Here is a 16,186-nt window from a genome sequence, read left to right as displayed (position 1 = left end):
GTAAATAGCTACAGGAGACCCTGTCTGAAGGCAGAGGTCCTTACTAGAGCCCTTCAAATCCATGGATATCTGAGGATCATTTTTACAGATTGGATGCGGATACAAATTTTGACTCTCAATATGGGATCTCAAAGTTCAGGAAAGCTCATAGCCTATGAGGTTACTTCCCTGTCTTCCAGATCCTATATTCCCTCCCCTTTATCCTCCATTCAGAGGAAGGGGGTGTGACAGCTTAAGACAGTCAGCAAAATCCCCAGGGTCCTGTTGACACTGTTTAAGCAGCCAAACAGTTTAGAAACTCCCCATTTCATTGCCATATCAGATCATTTGGAGATGGAGGCAGCTGCTTCAGCAAAGTAAGTCAGGAACCAATATGAGCAGTAGACAGCTGCTTCTTGATCTGTCTCCTCCCCTTTTGGTCTCCGTACTGGCTGGGAGGGGAGTGGAATATAGGATCTGGAAGGTGAGAAGGCTGGCTGCAGACAGCTGCTTCCATGCCTTTGAGATCCTACATACAGTATACAGGCACACACAGATGCCCCTCCTAAGAGGTACTGTGGAAGAGCCTGCTGCTGTGGATGCAGATGCAGATAAAAGATGTAATGCAGAATCCAGCTCATAGGTGGGGTACAAGTTGGTTCTTTCAGCTGCAGATCCACATTATTGTATCCACGCAGGACTGGCCAGTACTCTCTGGAGTTAGCATGGGCTGCATAGACCTCATTGCCAACTTCATTCCAATGTGCTTGCTAGTCTGGTTGGCTATGCAAAGTGCAGGAGTCTTCTTGGCCCTGCCGACTGGTACCCTGTGCTGAATTCTCAACTTGGGAAATGGTTTCTGGTGGGAAGAGGGGATGCTTTGCTTTGATCATTTTAAAACCAGACCCTGAAGAGATCACTGGGATGGGATCAAACACGGTGCCTGTGGGTCTCACTTTTATGATTCAGTGCATAGAAAGTATGTTTTGTATTCTCCCTTGGCCCCTTCTGCCATTCTTCTGTGGCCCATTTCTCTCCCTGCCCAGCAGTGAGTGCTCTTCCATTGCATGCTGGAGTGTTAACTCCAAGCAAAGTCATATACCTCTTTCTCTTTGCTGGGAATACAAATTCCCATAGAAAAGTTTTTCTCTGCAAGGCTGACTTTTCTCCTGTTCTCTTCCTATGCATTTAGCATTATGTAGCCTCCCTGCAGAGGGAAGAGGAAGAGCGACTGCTCAGTGCTAATGCCTGTTTTTGAATGTGTCCTGTGCACAAGCTGCCTGGACATTCCAACTTGACTTGTAGCGAGACAGAAGAGTTTGGGCACCTAAGTTCCCTGTAAGCTATGTGTCTGTGCTCCAGCCTATTAAGCATTGCTCAGGGCTGTGGTGGGGAGAGATGTCTTCCCCCAGCCCTGGACTTACTGTGGTTATCCCATGGCCCCAGCCCCAGAGCTGCTACATTGGAGGGAGATACTTCTCCCCACTTGCAGCCTGGGTGCTGCTGAAGGGAGACAGAGCAAGGAAGAGTACTCTCTCCTCACTGTAGCTCTGGAGCAGCCTGCATCCCAAACCCCTCATAGCCATCCCCACCCCAGAGCCCTCACTCCCCCACTCTCTGCCCCAACCATTAACGCCCTCCCACAGTCCAAAATGAATCAGCCCTACCCCACCAAGTGAATTTCATTATGTGCACGTAACAAAATGAATTCCACACATGCATGGGAAAAAAATGAGGGAACACTGGTGGACACTCCCAGGATCTATGGAGTTAGGTCCAGAGAAATGGCTTGCATCTGGGTAGAAGGGTGTACAAGAAGAGGCAAAGGAAGCTCTTGTTATAATGCCCCTTTCCTAAACACTCCCCTGCCCCAGCTTACCTCTATTCCCAGCTGCAGCCTGCCCTGCCGTGCATGGCTCCATCCTCACCCACAAGATGTCTGGCTGCTCTGAGCAGTGACATGCTAACTCTGTGTCTTTGTGCCCTTCAGCTGCTCTGATAAAGATGCTGGCCAAGGCCTGTGCATCCGGAAGAATGAGGCAGTAGTAGCCACCACAGGTGAGTTCTTCCTTACCCTCGGCTAGCCGAACCTTTCTTTGAGCTCATGTCAGGGGCCTATCGCTCCAAGCTGTTCAAACATGACCTTCCTCAATCTCATTCTGAGCAGGACAAGGAGAGTCCCAAGGATGAATATCAGTCATGCTTTCTTTCAGCCCCACACAGGGCCCTCCCTGTGGCCAGAGGAGAAAATTTTAGTTGAAGGACACCAGAGTTCCCCAACTCCTACAGTCATCACTCAGGTGGAACAAGCTGAGCTCCTATAGACTGCTTTCCTTTTCTAGTCTGGTTGGTAGGGAAGACTGACTCTGTAGCAGGGGGTAACTTGGGAGCAGAAGGGGGTTAATTCACCCCTATCTTTGAGAAATAATCTCTTCCCTACTTCAGAGACCTTCTCTAGATCACTTAGGGGCGGAGAATGGTTTCAAGCTGTGCCAATCTCCATTCTAGTGTTGGTCTGCTAACACCCAGTACATAGAGGTGTTTACCCATGCACACACAGCTACACTAGTTTTGACTATAGTCCAGTAGCACAGAAAGGTCCTCCTCTTATCCTTGCTGTGTTTTTGTTTTTCAGGTGAAGGGATACATGTCAGCTACATTATTGGAGGCCTCCTCAGTGTCTTGGTCATTCTGCTGTTTATTGCTGCTTTAATTATATACAGGTATCTGACTCCCTACTTCCCGGCTTGTCCCTTTCCCTGTTGCTGGTGAATGGGAGTCTTGGTTGAAATCCAGAAGTTTCCACAAAGGTCACTGTGGCTACAAGTATGTCATTGTCTGGAAACAGTCATAACAGCAATTTCATTTTCTTTACAGAGACCCCTGTCTCATGTGGACCTTGGGGAGCAGACTGAGCTGTTGGGAAGCCCTAATGTTCTCTTTCTCCCTGTAAAGAGAATGTGGGAAGAGCAACCCCCTGCACATGCATCCAGCTCTCCCTCTCCCCCCTCTCCAAAATCCTGTTTGGCTCTATTTTATAGAAAGTCTGGAAAATCATGTAGGAGTGAGATGGAGTTTGTGTCATCCTGGCATTCGACCTCATCTAGTACAGGGGTACCCAAACGTCATTGAACCGTGATGCCCTTCTGACAACAAAAAATTACTACATGATCTCAGGACAGAGGATCAAATCTTGAGCCCAACTGAGTACTACTGTGCAAGTTGGGGGGCCAAAGCCTAAGCCATATTACCCCAGGAGGGAGGTGGCAAAGTCGACCCAAGGGTCTTCGGCCCCAGGTCATATTCTTGTAACCCGAGCCCTGCCACCCAGGGCTAAAGCCCTCTGGCTTTGACTTCTGCCCCAGGCAGTGGTGCTTGCACCCAGGTCCCATAATGTCTAACTCCAGCCCTGTCAACCCCTTTAGACACCCCAGGTTGAGAATTCCTGGTCTAGTAAATCTGTGAATTCCAAATGCTTTCAGCCAGCTGCTCCCACAAGCTCTTCCAAGGCTTGACCCTCATCCAAGGAGGACTTGTTTCCTTCTCCCGATCTCTGTCTCTGTAAAGTCCATGGATCTGATTCTGTTCTCAGGGGTTTTACACTAATATGACTCCATTGCCTTCAGTGGAATCACCTCTTCCTTGTATTGATATAAGCAAGAGACAACTTGACTGCATGGCACCGGTGCATGGTGGTTGTACAGGCAACAGAAGGGAACGCTTGTACTTGATGAAACATGCTCTCCTCCAGCCTGAAAAAACAAGCAGATGACAGGAGCTTTCTGCTCACTGGGTTGGGGCCTTGTCTGTAGAATGGGATCTTTTGGCAATGGGACCTATCTCTCTCTACTAACAAAATCATAGAAATATAGGGTTGGAAGGGACCTCCAGGTCATCTAGTCCAGTCCTTTGTGCTGAGGCAGGGCCAATGAATCTAAACAGTCTGTGACAGGCGGTTTTTAAGAACAAGTTAAACAAACTCCAGTGATGGGGATTCACATCCTTTGTTAACTTATTCCAGACCTTAACTGTTTTTATGGTTAGAAAGTTTTTTTCAAACTTTTAACTCAAGTCTTCCTTGCTGCAGATTGAACTGGTTATTTCTTCATCTACCCTCAGTGAGCATGGAGAAAATCAGTCAGGGCATGTCTGCATATCCGGGCTAAAGCCAAAATAAGCTACGCATCTTGAGCTACGTCAATTGCGTAGCTTAAGTTGAAATAGCTTATTTCAGCTTTTGGCGAGGTCTACACAGCAGGAAGTTCGAATTAGAGCATTCTTCCTCTGACTTTCCTTAATCCTCGTAAAATGAGGGTTACAGGAGTTGGAGTATGAAATCCCCCAGCTCAACATTATTTCAACATTATGTTGAAATAACTGTTTGCTGTGTAGACACAGACAATGTTATTTCAAAATAACACTGCTGTGTATATATAGCCGCAGAGTCCTCTTTATAAAAGCCCCTATCATATTTTAAGATTATCAGATGCCCCACTAAGTTTTCTTTTGTGAAGGGTAAACATACCTAGTTCTTGAAACTTTTCCTTGGTCAGGTTTTGTAAACATTTTTGCTGCTGTCCTCTGCACACTCTCCAGTTTTGCCAATTTCTTAAAGTGCAGCACCCAAAATTGGACACAACTCCAGATGAGGCCTCACCAGTGCCTATTACCTCCATGTACTACACATGACACTCCTGTTAATACACTCCAGAACAGGGGAGGGCAATAATTTTAGGTGAGAGGCCATTTCCGAGATTTTGGTAAGTGGTCAAGGGCCGCACTTTTCTATGGAGCAGATGCAGGCTCTAGGATGGAGGCTGGGCACAGAAGGGCACACAGGGTAAAGGGACTGGGGTGTAAGAGACAGTGTGGGATCTGAGAGAGTGTTTGAGTGAAGGAGGGGCTTATGACCTGGGGCAGGGAGGGGCAGAGGGTTTGGTTGTGACCTGGGAGAGGGAGTTGGGATGTGGGGGGAAGGCAGATGTTTCCAGCCAATCGGAGCCGAGAGACTTGCTGAGGTTAGTTCTTATAGGCCAGTTGTTTCTGGCCAATAGGAGCTGAGCATTGAGCTGGGGGTGGGGAGATCACATCAAGTGTCTTTCGTCCCATGTCGTCGTCATCCCCTCTCCCACCCGGAGAGCAGAGAAACATAGGGACTGTACTTTAAACCAAGGCAGCTGTATTCCGGAGGATCCCAGCAGGGTGCTCTGTGGGCCGGATCCAGTAATATTAGGGTTTTCTGCAGTGTATCACGTTATTAGCTTGTATTCAATTAGTGATCCACTATAACCACCCCAGTCTTTTTCAGCAGTACTATCCCCAATTTGTAGTTGTGCATTTAATTTTTTCCTTCCTAAATGTAAGATTTTGTACTGGTTTTACTGGATTTCATCTTGTTGATTTCAGTCCAATTTGTCACAATCTGAACTTGAATTTGAATCTTGTCCTCCAAAATGCTTGCAACCCTTCCTTGCTTAGTGTCATCCTCAGATTTTTCAAGCATACTCTCTACTCCCGTGGTCACCAACCAGTAGATCGTGAGCTACCGGTAGATCTCGGGCTCTAAGAGTAGCTCTTGAGCCCTCTCTGAACTGCGCACCTGTGCAGTACATTTACATTAGATTTCCTCATTTGAGGAGCAGCTACTCACTGAGCAACAACACAGGTGAGTAGCTGCAAGGAATGGTGGGAACTGGGAGGTCAGGAGGGCTGAAACACCCCAGCCAGCTGACTGGCTTTCACAGCTGGAGCTAGGCGCAGCCTCCCTGGGCTGAGTGCAGGGCAGCCGGGCTGGAAGGAAGAGAAGCAGCTGCCCGGCCAGCTGGCCATGGCGCTCAGCCAGGGTGCACCACGCTCCATGTGGGCTGGCGCAGAGGAGAAGCTGCCTGGCCTGCTGGCTGTGGCGTTCAGCCCAGAGGAGGCTGAACCGCGCTCCAGCTGATTGGGCGGCTTCCCCTCTGCGCCTGCCCACGTGGAGCTTGGTGGCACCCTGGCTGAGCACCATGGCCAGCTGGCCGGGCAGCCGCTTTTCTTCGCTCCAGTCTGGCTGCCCTGCAGTCAGTCCGGAGGGAGCGCGGGTTGGAGGCTTCCCTCCGTGGCTGGTGTAGGAAACTCCCTGCCCCCAACCTTGTTCCCTCTCCTCTGCCCCAAAGTCCCCTGCCCTCCTGGTCCCCTGTTCCCTCTCCCTTGCCCCCCAACTCCGCTACAGAAACCTGCCCCCCCTGCAGAAACTTGTCCCCCGGCACCCTGCCCCCCTGCAGAAACCAGTTTCTTCTGGCACCCTGTCTCCTACTATAGAAACCTGTCCCCCTGCTTCCCTCTGCAGAAACCTGTCCCCCCCCCCCCCCCAGCACCCTGTCCCCTGCTGCAGAAACCTGTCCTGGCACCCTGCCCCCTCTCCCCTGCCCCCACTGGCACCCTGTTCCCTGCTCCAGAACCCACTAGCACTTCTCCCCAGTACTGTGTCCCCTGCTCCCAAATGACTTTTCTATGGGTCAGTGACACCTGACTCAAGGCAGGTTCCCTGCCATTCTCATAAATAAAGACAACGCAGAAACTTTTTGTGGTTAACATAGTATTCTATTTAAAAATGAAGCCTGGCCAACAAACCCCCAATTGGGGCCAAACCCCCATCTGGCCACAACCACTCCTGCACTCCCCCTTCCCCAGACCCTAGATCTGAGCCTGTCAAACACTGGAACCTCATGCCCTCAGCCCCTCACATATCCCAACCCAAATTCCTGCACCCTCACATCCGCAAGCCTGTGGCTTGCTTAGTATCCCAACACTGCCCAGCCTAGAGCCCCCTCCCCGAAGCAGTGTCCCCTTCTCCACCCCCTCCTGCATCCAGATTTCCTCCCAGAGCTTGCACCTCTCACCCCTTCCCACACCCAAATCCCTCATTCCCACCCCAGAGCCTACACATCCTGTCTCAACACAGCAAGGGTCCAGCTAGACTGCAGGAGTTTTTCAGGATTCCAGAGATATCCCAGAAAAACTCTTCTGCATCCAAGGTTGCGTTTGTTCTTCCGCTTTTTTAGTGGAAGAGCAAACAGGCTCTTTGGTAACCCCTATATTCCTCTTTCCACAAGGAATAACGTGGCTTCCAAAAGAAGGGTTTTTTTTCTGACATTTGGTCCAGTGTAGACAGGCCAAATGTTGGAAAAACCTCTTCCTACAGGAGAATAAAAAAAATAAAAATAAGCAGCAGTATAAGGATTGGGGATAGCAAGTGATGGAGAGAAGGAGAATAGAGAGGGTGGGGCTTCAAGGAAGGGGCGGGGCGGTAGATCTTGGCTTGTTCTGTCATTTAAAAAGTGATCTTGGGTGTAAAAAGGTTGGAGACCACTGCTCTACTCCATTATAAGATTCAGAGTGGGTTTTCCCATGAAAACTCATGATACCATCTACATATTTTGTTAGTCTTTAATGTGCTACTAGACTATTTGTTGTTTTTTAAGTTTTTCCATTATAAGAGTTACTAATTAAGATATTGAATAGTACTGGGCCCAGGACAATACTTCCTTACCCACATATGTCCCCCTAGTCTGAGTGTGAACTATTGATAGCTACGATTTGAGTATAGTCTTTCAAGTTGTACACCATATAGTCATTTAATCACATTTCTATTTTTTTTTAATTTTTTTTTGCTGATGGGACTATCATGTGGGACTGTTTCAAAAACCTTACAATAATCAAGATATATAATGAGTATTGCTTCCTCTCTAATCACTAAACCAGTCTTGTCTAAAAGGAAATTAGGTTAGTTTGGCATGATTAGTTCTTGACAAATCCATGTTAACTATTCCTTTTAACCCTGTTATCTCCTATGGCAGGGGTGGGGAATCTTTTTTGTATCGGGGCCATTGATCCACTGAAAAAATCAGTGATGGGCAACACATGTTCAACTCACCTGTCTTTGGGGGTAGGGGGAGGCGCAGATGCTCCGGGCTTCCCGCCCGTAGTGGAGCAAGCCAGTGCTTGCATCTCCAGTCCCAGAGGGGATACGGTCACTTGGGCCTTCCCCCTATGGTGCGGCAATCCAGTAATCATGGCTCCAGCTCTATGGATGGGAAGTCCCAAGCCTGGCCAGGTAAACTGAACATGTGTAGCCTGTGGGCTGGATGAAAATAGCAAAGGGTTGAATGTAGTCTGTGGGCCATTAAAGGACATGGGTGGGAAACCAAATAGCTAGTTCAATAATTTGCTCTAGTAACTTTCCAGGTATCCAGGTTAGACTGACTGATCTATAATTCTCCAGGTGCTCTGTGTTTTTTCCTTTTAAAATATAGTTGCTATGTTTTTCCTTCTCCAGTTGTCTGGGATCTATCCTCCATCAGTTTTCAAAGATAATCTCTAACAGTTCGGAGATTGTTTCAGCTAGGTCCTTAAGAACACTAGTGTGAATTCCATAAAAACTGGCCAACTTGAATACATTCCACTAATCTAAATGTTCTCTTACTGTTCTTTCTCTATTTTAGCTTGTGTTGCTTCCCCCTTGTGGTTAAATTAATTTTATTAAGCATCTGGTCACAATTAACCTTTTTGGTGAAAACTGAAGTAAAGTAAGCATTAAATACGTCAGCTTTTCCGAGCTGTCTGTTGTTAGGTCTTCTTCACTACTAAGTAGAGGCCCTATACTTTAATTTGCCTTTTCTTGCTCTTAGTATTGATATAATCTAATTGCCTGTGATGTCACTTGCTAGGTGTAACTCATTTTGTGTCTTTGCCTTTCTGACTATGTCCCTACATGCCTGTGCTGTTCTTTTGTTCTCTTCCTTGTCAATTTGTTCATGTTTCCACTTTTTTTAGGTTTCCTTTTTGATTTTCTGGTCATTAAAAGGCCCTACTGTCCTCTTACTAGTTTTCCTATTTTTTCTTACCATTGAGATAGTTTGCTATTGCTCCTTTAATATCGTCTCTCTGAGAAACTACTAGCTCTCCTGAGCTTTTTCGCTTACTTAACAAGTTCTCTGAGTTGGTTAAAGGCAGATATTTGAAGTCCATCATCTTTATTACGCTGCTTTCACTTCTTCCTTTCCTTAGAATCATGGGGCATGGCTACACAGCATGGTTATTTCGAAATAACAGAGTGCGCGTCTATACAGCAAGCCCGTTATTTCAAAGTAATTTTGAAATGACGGGCTTCTTACTCTGACTTCTGTAACCCTCATTTCACAAGGTAAGGGAAGTCAAAGGAAGAGTGTTCTTCATTTGGCTTCCTGCAGTGAAGACAATGCCAAAAGCCAAGTTAAGGTACTTCAACTTCAGTTACACAATTAATGTAGCTGAAGTTGCATATCTCAATTCGACTTTAGCCCGCAATGTAGCCATACTTTTGAAGTCTGTTATTTTATGATCACTTTCAACCAAGTAGTGTTACACCTTCAGATTAGCAACCAATTGCTTCCTGTTAGTTAGAATCAAGTCTAAACTAGCTGTCCCCCTAGTTACTGCTTTCATCTTCTGAAACAAGATGTTTTCCCCAATACATTCCAAGAACTTACTGAACATTTTGTATTACCTTACCAACAAATATCTGGGTAGTTAAAGTTTCCCTTTACTACCAGATCATGTGTTTTGGATGGTTCTGTTATTTGTTCATTTACCTCCTTCTCCTGATTTCTCCTTCTACAGACACAAGAAGTCTAAGTTCACAGACCCTGGCTTGGGGAACCTGACTTACAGTAATCCATCATACAGGACATCTACCCAGGAAGTGAAGATCGAAACTATTCCTAAGCTGACCTTGTACAATCAGCTGTGCTATAAGAAGGAGGTAAGAGCTGCTGTTAGAGGCCTCAGGGACCAACTCAAACTGTCCTAACATTACAAATCTATGTAATAGTGTGAGTGAATTGTGCTTGGTTCTTGGCAGGTGCCAAAAACATGCCCATTCCAAGCTCTCCACCATCTGTCCTAGGAAGATCCATGGGATGGGTGAGGGCAGCTGAAGTAAGTTGCCAAACAAGACTCATAGGGTATGTCTACACTGCCACCCTAGTTCGAACTAGGGTGGCTAATGTAGGCATTCGAAGTTGCAAATGAAGCCTGGGATTTAAATATCCCGGGCTTCATTTGCATCTTGCCGGGCGCCGCTATTTTTAAATCCCCGTTAGTGTGGACTCCGTGCCCGCGGCTACACGCGGCACGGAGTAGGTAGTTCAAATTAGGCTCTCTAATTCGAACTACCGGTACACCTCGTTCTACGAGGAGTAATGGTAGTTCGAATTAGAGAGCCTAATTCGAACGACCTACTCCATACTGCGTGTAGCCGCGGGCATGGAGTCTGCACTAACGGGGATTTAAAAATGGCGGTGCCTGGCAAGATGCAAATGAAGCCCGGGATATTTAAATCCCAGGCTTCATTTGCAACTTCGAATGCCTACATTAGCCACCCTAGTTAGGACTAGGGTGGCAGTGTAGACATACCCATAGAGTTTAACTAGCAGCATCTCCCAGTTCCTCATTTCCCATTTGCACAGACTGCTTTAGGCTCCAACATTCCTCTTCATTACTGCAGACTCCTGTGTTCCTTTTACAGAGTTGCTGGTCACCAAGCTATTGGTTCTAAAAGTAAAAATTGGACCTTTGGACCCACGTTCCTTGGCTAAGCCCTGTCCTTCCCCACTTACCCTAACACTGCCCTGGGCAGTCAATGGAGGAAACGAGGCACCAGGAAGAGGCTGGCTAGAAAGGATGTAGCTCTTGTCTATGCACCATGTGGAAGGGCAGGGTGGAGAGAACAACTGAAAACCTTGATGACTAGTAGGGATGTAAATGTTAACAGGTAAACCTGTAAACATCACCCTTATCGGATGATGCTTATCAGTTATGTTTAACCAGTCCCCCACCTACGGGTGGCAGGGTGCGCCGGTTTGGCCAGAGCAGCCCCTGCCTGCGGAGAGTCCAGCCTGGATGGAGCAATGCCGTGGGCTGGGGCACTCCAGCCCCGATTGAGCAGTCCCTGCCCATGATGGGTCTGGCCTGCTTGGAGCGGTGGGCTCCAGCCCAGCCGTGGCAGGCAGGAGTGGCTTCTCCAGCCCAGGTGGGGTGGAGCACCCTCTACCCTTATGTGGTCAACCAGTTAAACATAACATTCAACCAGTTAACTGATTATACCAAATTTTATATCTCTAATGACTGGGCATTGGTATGGGCCTCATATAGGACTGTTTCTAGTTTATTGTATAGCACTCAGTTTCTCCTCTTTGTTTCCTCCTCAGCAACTTTCTTATCCTCCTGATAGCTTCTCATCTTTCTTCTTCTGATTTTCGCTCACATCCTTATGTCAGGTATCACTGCTCTGTGTGTACGTGTGAGTGACCCCCCACTTCCTTCCCTCCTGCAGCACGGAAAGGCTCTAACATTGTCATGTATTAACTGTTGCTTGGCTGGCTTTTCTATGTGTCCTTGTGTGTGCCTTTGAACTAGCTCAACTACCTCCCTGTGCTGAGGATGCAGAGAGCATTTTCTACCACAGGTCCTTTGGTTGTATGGTTAAGGGTCTGCAGTTTATGCTACTTAAAGAAAATAATTTTTCTGCGGGTGTTTGTTATATTATTCTTGTATACCTTGGAGATGCACAAGGCCTGTTACACCACTGACTTCCTTTCCCAGGTGGCCAGAATAGGATTGTTCCATACAAGACAATTTTTAGTACTCCAAGATATAGATCCCTCAACCTTTCATCTATTTCACAACCTCCAATACCTCACTGTCAGAATAGTTTCCCCTAGAGTCACTCTAACTCTCCCTTTTTCCTTTGTCCCTTTGTTCAGATACATCCAAATATGTCTCACATGTAATTCTCCTCTCCTCTGAGAGTTTTAAAAACACCTAGCAGATGTCTATGCTTCTTTAGACATCATTGAGCTGACATAGACAGAATTCACACTTTTAATCTGTGCTCATAAATCTGTCTTTAGACTCTGACTATTTCTGTTGATCTTCTTCTGTATACTTCCTTCCACTATTCTAACTACTGAGAGGGACTCAAACCCAACACAGTAGCCCCAGTGACCTGTCTCAAGATGTATATAGAGGGCAACTAGCTCCACCCTGTTCTGGGATAGAAAGCCTCTTCATATGAAGCTCTCAAACTGATTAACATTTTAGTGGCCTATCCCACTGCAAACTCCTACCTGGTTCCCTGCCTACTCTTGCCCTTGAGTCTCTCTTGGCTGTTCCTGCTTCCCAGGTTTCTTGTTCCTGTTCAGGCTTTGGCTCTGGTTTTATTCCTGCCCCCAAATGGCATTGGCTCCATTTGGCCCAGTGAAGCAAAAGAGTCATCTTCTCTCACCTTTTTCCATGGATTGAAGGAGCCTGGAACTTGGAATGGGTGTTCCTTTGGAGGATGGGGGGACTTGGGGTGCATTGTGAAGGGAAGTCTAGAATGGACTCTGCTGCTGTGATTGCAGTCATCTGTTACTGCTTCCATTGAGGGCCACCCCTTTGCTTGCTTCTTTGCCTGTCCTCATTCCAGCCTCTGCTTTGTTCCTTAGCTAGAAGTGACTTATGCTCTGTGGGTATTTTCATTCTGTTATCTCTCTCTTAGGCTGGGCACGATCATAGCTACACCAAGGAAAAGATCAAGATTGTGGAAGGGATCTGCCTCTTATCTGGTGATGAGTCTGAGTGGGATGACCTCAAGCAGATACGGAGCTCCCGGGGAGGGATACTCCGGGACCATGTTTGCATGAAGACAGACACTGTCTCTATCCAGGCCAGTTCTGGCTCACTGGATGACACCGAAACTGAGCAGCTGCTGCAGGAGGAGCAGTCTGAGTGCAGTAGTATCAACACGGCAGCAGCCACCCCAGAACGGCGTGGCTCACTCCCAGACACAGGCTGGAAACATCAATGCAAGCCCTCTATAGAGAGTGAGGTCTAAAGCATGCACTATCTTGGAGTTGCCCAGCTCTTCCCCAGCCCCTGCTTCATATGAATGAGACAGGACTTGTTCTACCATGCAGGGAGAAGCCCAGAGATTGACTGCCTTTCGGCAAGGAGCTGGGGCCAGACTGTGCCTTCATGGCAGGGGGAATGGACCCCAGAATCCTTTTGGCTCATGCTCACTGTTTTGTGGTTTATTTATATGTCCCCTTTTCCTGGAAACTGCCATGGTAACTTCTGCAGTGACTCCTCTGGTTCAGATTCTGTCCCCTCTGGCAATCTGCAAGTCCTGCACTGTCCAGTTCACAATTCATGCCTCTGGGAGAACAGAGCTCCTCCATTGCCAGCTACTGATCAGGCTCAGCACCTCTTACCCCTTATTCATTCAGAGGCCATCTCTGCTGTCTCTACTTTGGGGAACCGAAGGTGGGATTCAGAGCAGAAAGCAGAGCAGTGTAGCAGCAGATCACTTCTAAAGGGATAAGGAGAACAAGTGCAGCTGCTGTTCCTTGTGATTGATGTCATTACAATCTCACTGCCACTTTCCTCACCTTCTGGCACAACTCTACAGGAGTGATGAAGCCTAGTGCTGGAGTATTAGTATGTCTGTTGCTGGCAATGGACACTGCTCCTATTCATCTTGTTGCTATCACTCACTTTGAACAGTAACTGAATGCAGATAGGACTCTCCTCACTGCTTTCAGTGTACATTGGAGTTAAAGCTGCCATTTCTGGGAGCAGAATGTATTTTTACTACTCTTAGCTCCACAGGCCTACTGAGAGGAAACGCAGCTCGGAGGGAGAGAGTCTGGAGTCTATTCCTCCTTTTACAGCATCAGCAAAACTGGTTTATAAGTTTCACTTGGAAGGCCAGCCAGCTTCACTTGTGCAAACTTATGGAAGGCCATGGGGCTGACTAGGTGTTACTGAGGGTCTGTGGCCAGTAGAACCTTTTATTACTAGTGATGTTTGAAATGGGATTATTCGGGAAAATGGTCTTTTAGTAAACTGGGCCCATTTGACATGGAATCAGAAAAAATGACCATGGTGCTGTAGGGACCATTTTTGAGTAGTCACATGTCAGCTAGAGCTGTGCCTTAAACTGCATTTTTTAACTGGCAAATAATTCTTCTTGCAGAGGTCTATGTTCTTCCCTTGAGCTGTATGAGGACCCAATTATAATCTGCTCTGCAGGCTATGAGGCCTTTCTCTTATACTTGGCTCCCATACCCAGTGCATGGTTGCTTTCCTACTGGGGCCTGATAACTTTGGGAGTGTTTGGGCCTAGGTGTTGAGGCATAACATGGGCAATAGGCACCAATCTGGAATAGGGCTTATGGAAACCCACAGGCAAACTGCATTTGAACTAGTTTCTGAAAATCCCCATTTTTAGGAGGGAAGGGGAGAGCAGGGAAGGCAGAGAGTGGAGAACCCACACATCTAATTAAAGAGAGACATCCCTTGCAGCATTTGAACCTTTAACTCCCTCTGTGCTCACAGCCCTTTTTTAATATTCTCCTGGCTTGCCACATGTAAGGGAAAGAAGCCTCCCCCTCCCCCCTTCCAAAAGAGGCATTAGTCCTCATCTTTCTTTCATAGGAATTTTGTTTAAGGTAAAAAATAAAATTCCAAGCCAAGTGTTTGGAAACAGAACTGTCCCAAGATGGGATCCCCTGCAACATTCCCAGCCTTTTCTTCTGCTATGGAGAGGCAATGTGCATTCCCATCCATCATGAAGGGAAGACACAACTGGTGTTAGGGGTGCTGTATGGTTTGGTGACTTGGCTGGGATACCCATACAATTTTTTTCCATCTAGTGAACAGAGGAGAATCCTTCCTATTCCTGTTCCTGTATAGCCTTACTCAAATCCCAGAAGTCCTGGTGCTGCTCAGAAAAAGTGTCAGTTATCAGCAGGCTGGCAATATTACTTACCTCCAGAGATATAGGGATGGTTCATCTTAAATTTGCAAGCCAATCTGAGACTCCACCTATAACCTGCAACATTAGGTTTGGCTGGTCTGTACTGATGTGGAAAGTGAGTTAGGGCTCTGGCTTAGGAATTTGCATGTTAATATGGGACTTTTCTCTGCTCCCTGAGATATTTTAAAATTCTATTTTAATTTATTTGATTGGCTGCAGGCTGAGAGTTTTTGGTCCAGCTGTCATCATTGCTTTGTGTAGTACTAGCTGCTGAGGCACTTTGGGAATAAGGCCTCAAGGCCTGGATTCAGTGGGGAGAAAGCAGCAGGAACTAGAGCGTTGCCATCTCACTAACATAGACTTGGGCAAGCCAGGCTGCTTCACACAGTGGCAAGAGCCAGGGCTCGAGTGTAGGAGGAAGACCCCACTTCTGAGGGACCCTGTTTGTAGGGGTTAGGGAGGACACTAGAAGCAGGGTGGAGAAGAGGGACTAAAAACATCAACCCATTACCCGCCGTGGGCAGTCACTGGACCTATGGAAATAATAGCTGCTTGAGCTGAGAATGCAGAATAGAAGGGAATGTCCAATCAGACTAACAGCTGCTGGTATTCAAACTCTGCCTGAAATTATGCACATTCCTACTCTTGGAAGAAAACCTGTACATTCCAGCTACAAGATCATTCAGACAGCTGCCCTCTAGAACTTTCCCATTCCCTTTTCCTCCAGCCCTAACAGAGGTCATATGTCTGCTACACGGGGAAGATGGAGCAGTGAAATCTCCTACAGACTTTAGTTTCACTACTGATGTGAACAGACATAAGATTCCACAATGTGAGCAAACAGTCCTTATGAGATGCTGCCTCGGGGGTGCATTGTGTTTCCCAATGCTAGGGAAGAAAAGGCCTTATTTGTATGAAGGCTGTACAGAATGTAGAAAGACCAGAACTGGGGAATGATCTCTTGAGCACTGATTTACTATGTAAAAAGCAAACTTCTCTCTCCTGTCTGTCCTGAGCTAATGGCAGTGATTTTCCCTGCATTCCTGTGTAATGATTTTAACATTACTCACTGGAGAGATTGAACTTCCTGGTGTTATTTAACCACTATGTTCAGTATTTTAGGTGTTGATAATTTAATATAAATTTAGCTTTTCTTAATCACTCTGCTTGTTTTTGGGTAGTGAATCATGCATGTTATACTGGCTCCCTCTGGAAGATGCAGTGCTCTTTGCCCTATTTGCATAGAACGTTATCTCTTCTGAGTATTGTGATTGAACGGAATGATAGGTTGAAAATAGAAGTGTTCTGTGGATGGATAATCCAGCTGGCTGACACACACACATTCTTCAGCAGCAAAGGTTGAGAAAGTCCCACTACCAAGAAAGAAACAGC

The 16,186-nt window shown here is 46.8% G+C and overlaps 1 protein-coding gene across 2 annotated transcripts in view; it reads left to right on the top strand.

The window, feature by feature from the left end:
* LRP4 (LDL receptor related protein 4) overlaps positions 1–15,955 on the top strand; it is a 127,290-nt gene extending 111,335 nt beyond the window's left edge. The window contains exons 35-39 of one of the 2 annotated variants that reach the window (XM_006135341.4): positions 1,970–2,037; positions 2,615–2,702; positions 9,616–9,757; positions 11,205–11,273; positions 12,536–12,668. In XM_006135341.4, coding sequence (XP_006135403.2) covers positions 1,970–2,037; positions 2,615–2,702; positions 9,616–9,757; positions 11,205–11,249 — 343 coding nt within the window. In that variant the 3' untranslated portion in view covers positions 11,250–11,273; positions 12,536–12,668. Of the gene's footprint in view, positions 1–1,969; positions 2,038–2,614; positions 2,703–9,615; positions 9,758–11,204; positions 11,274–12,535 lie in introns of both variants that reach the window. The other variant, XM_006135340.4, reaches the window with a different exon arrangement.
* Positions 15,956–16,186: the final 231 nt, after the last annotated feature.

Source organism: Pelodiscus sinensis, chromosome 4 (assembly GCF_049634645.1).
Source record: "Pelodiscus sinensis isolate JC-2024 chromosome 4, ASM4963464v1, whole genome shotgun sequence".
NCBI lineage: Eukaryota > Metazoa > Chordata > Testudines > Trionychidae > Pelodiscus > Pelodiscus sinensis.
This window is presented reverse-complemented; position numbering and strand designations above follow the sequence as displayed.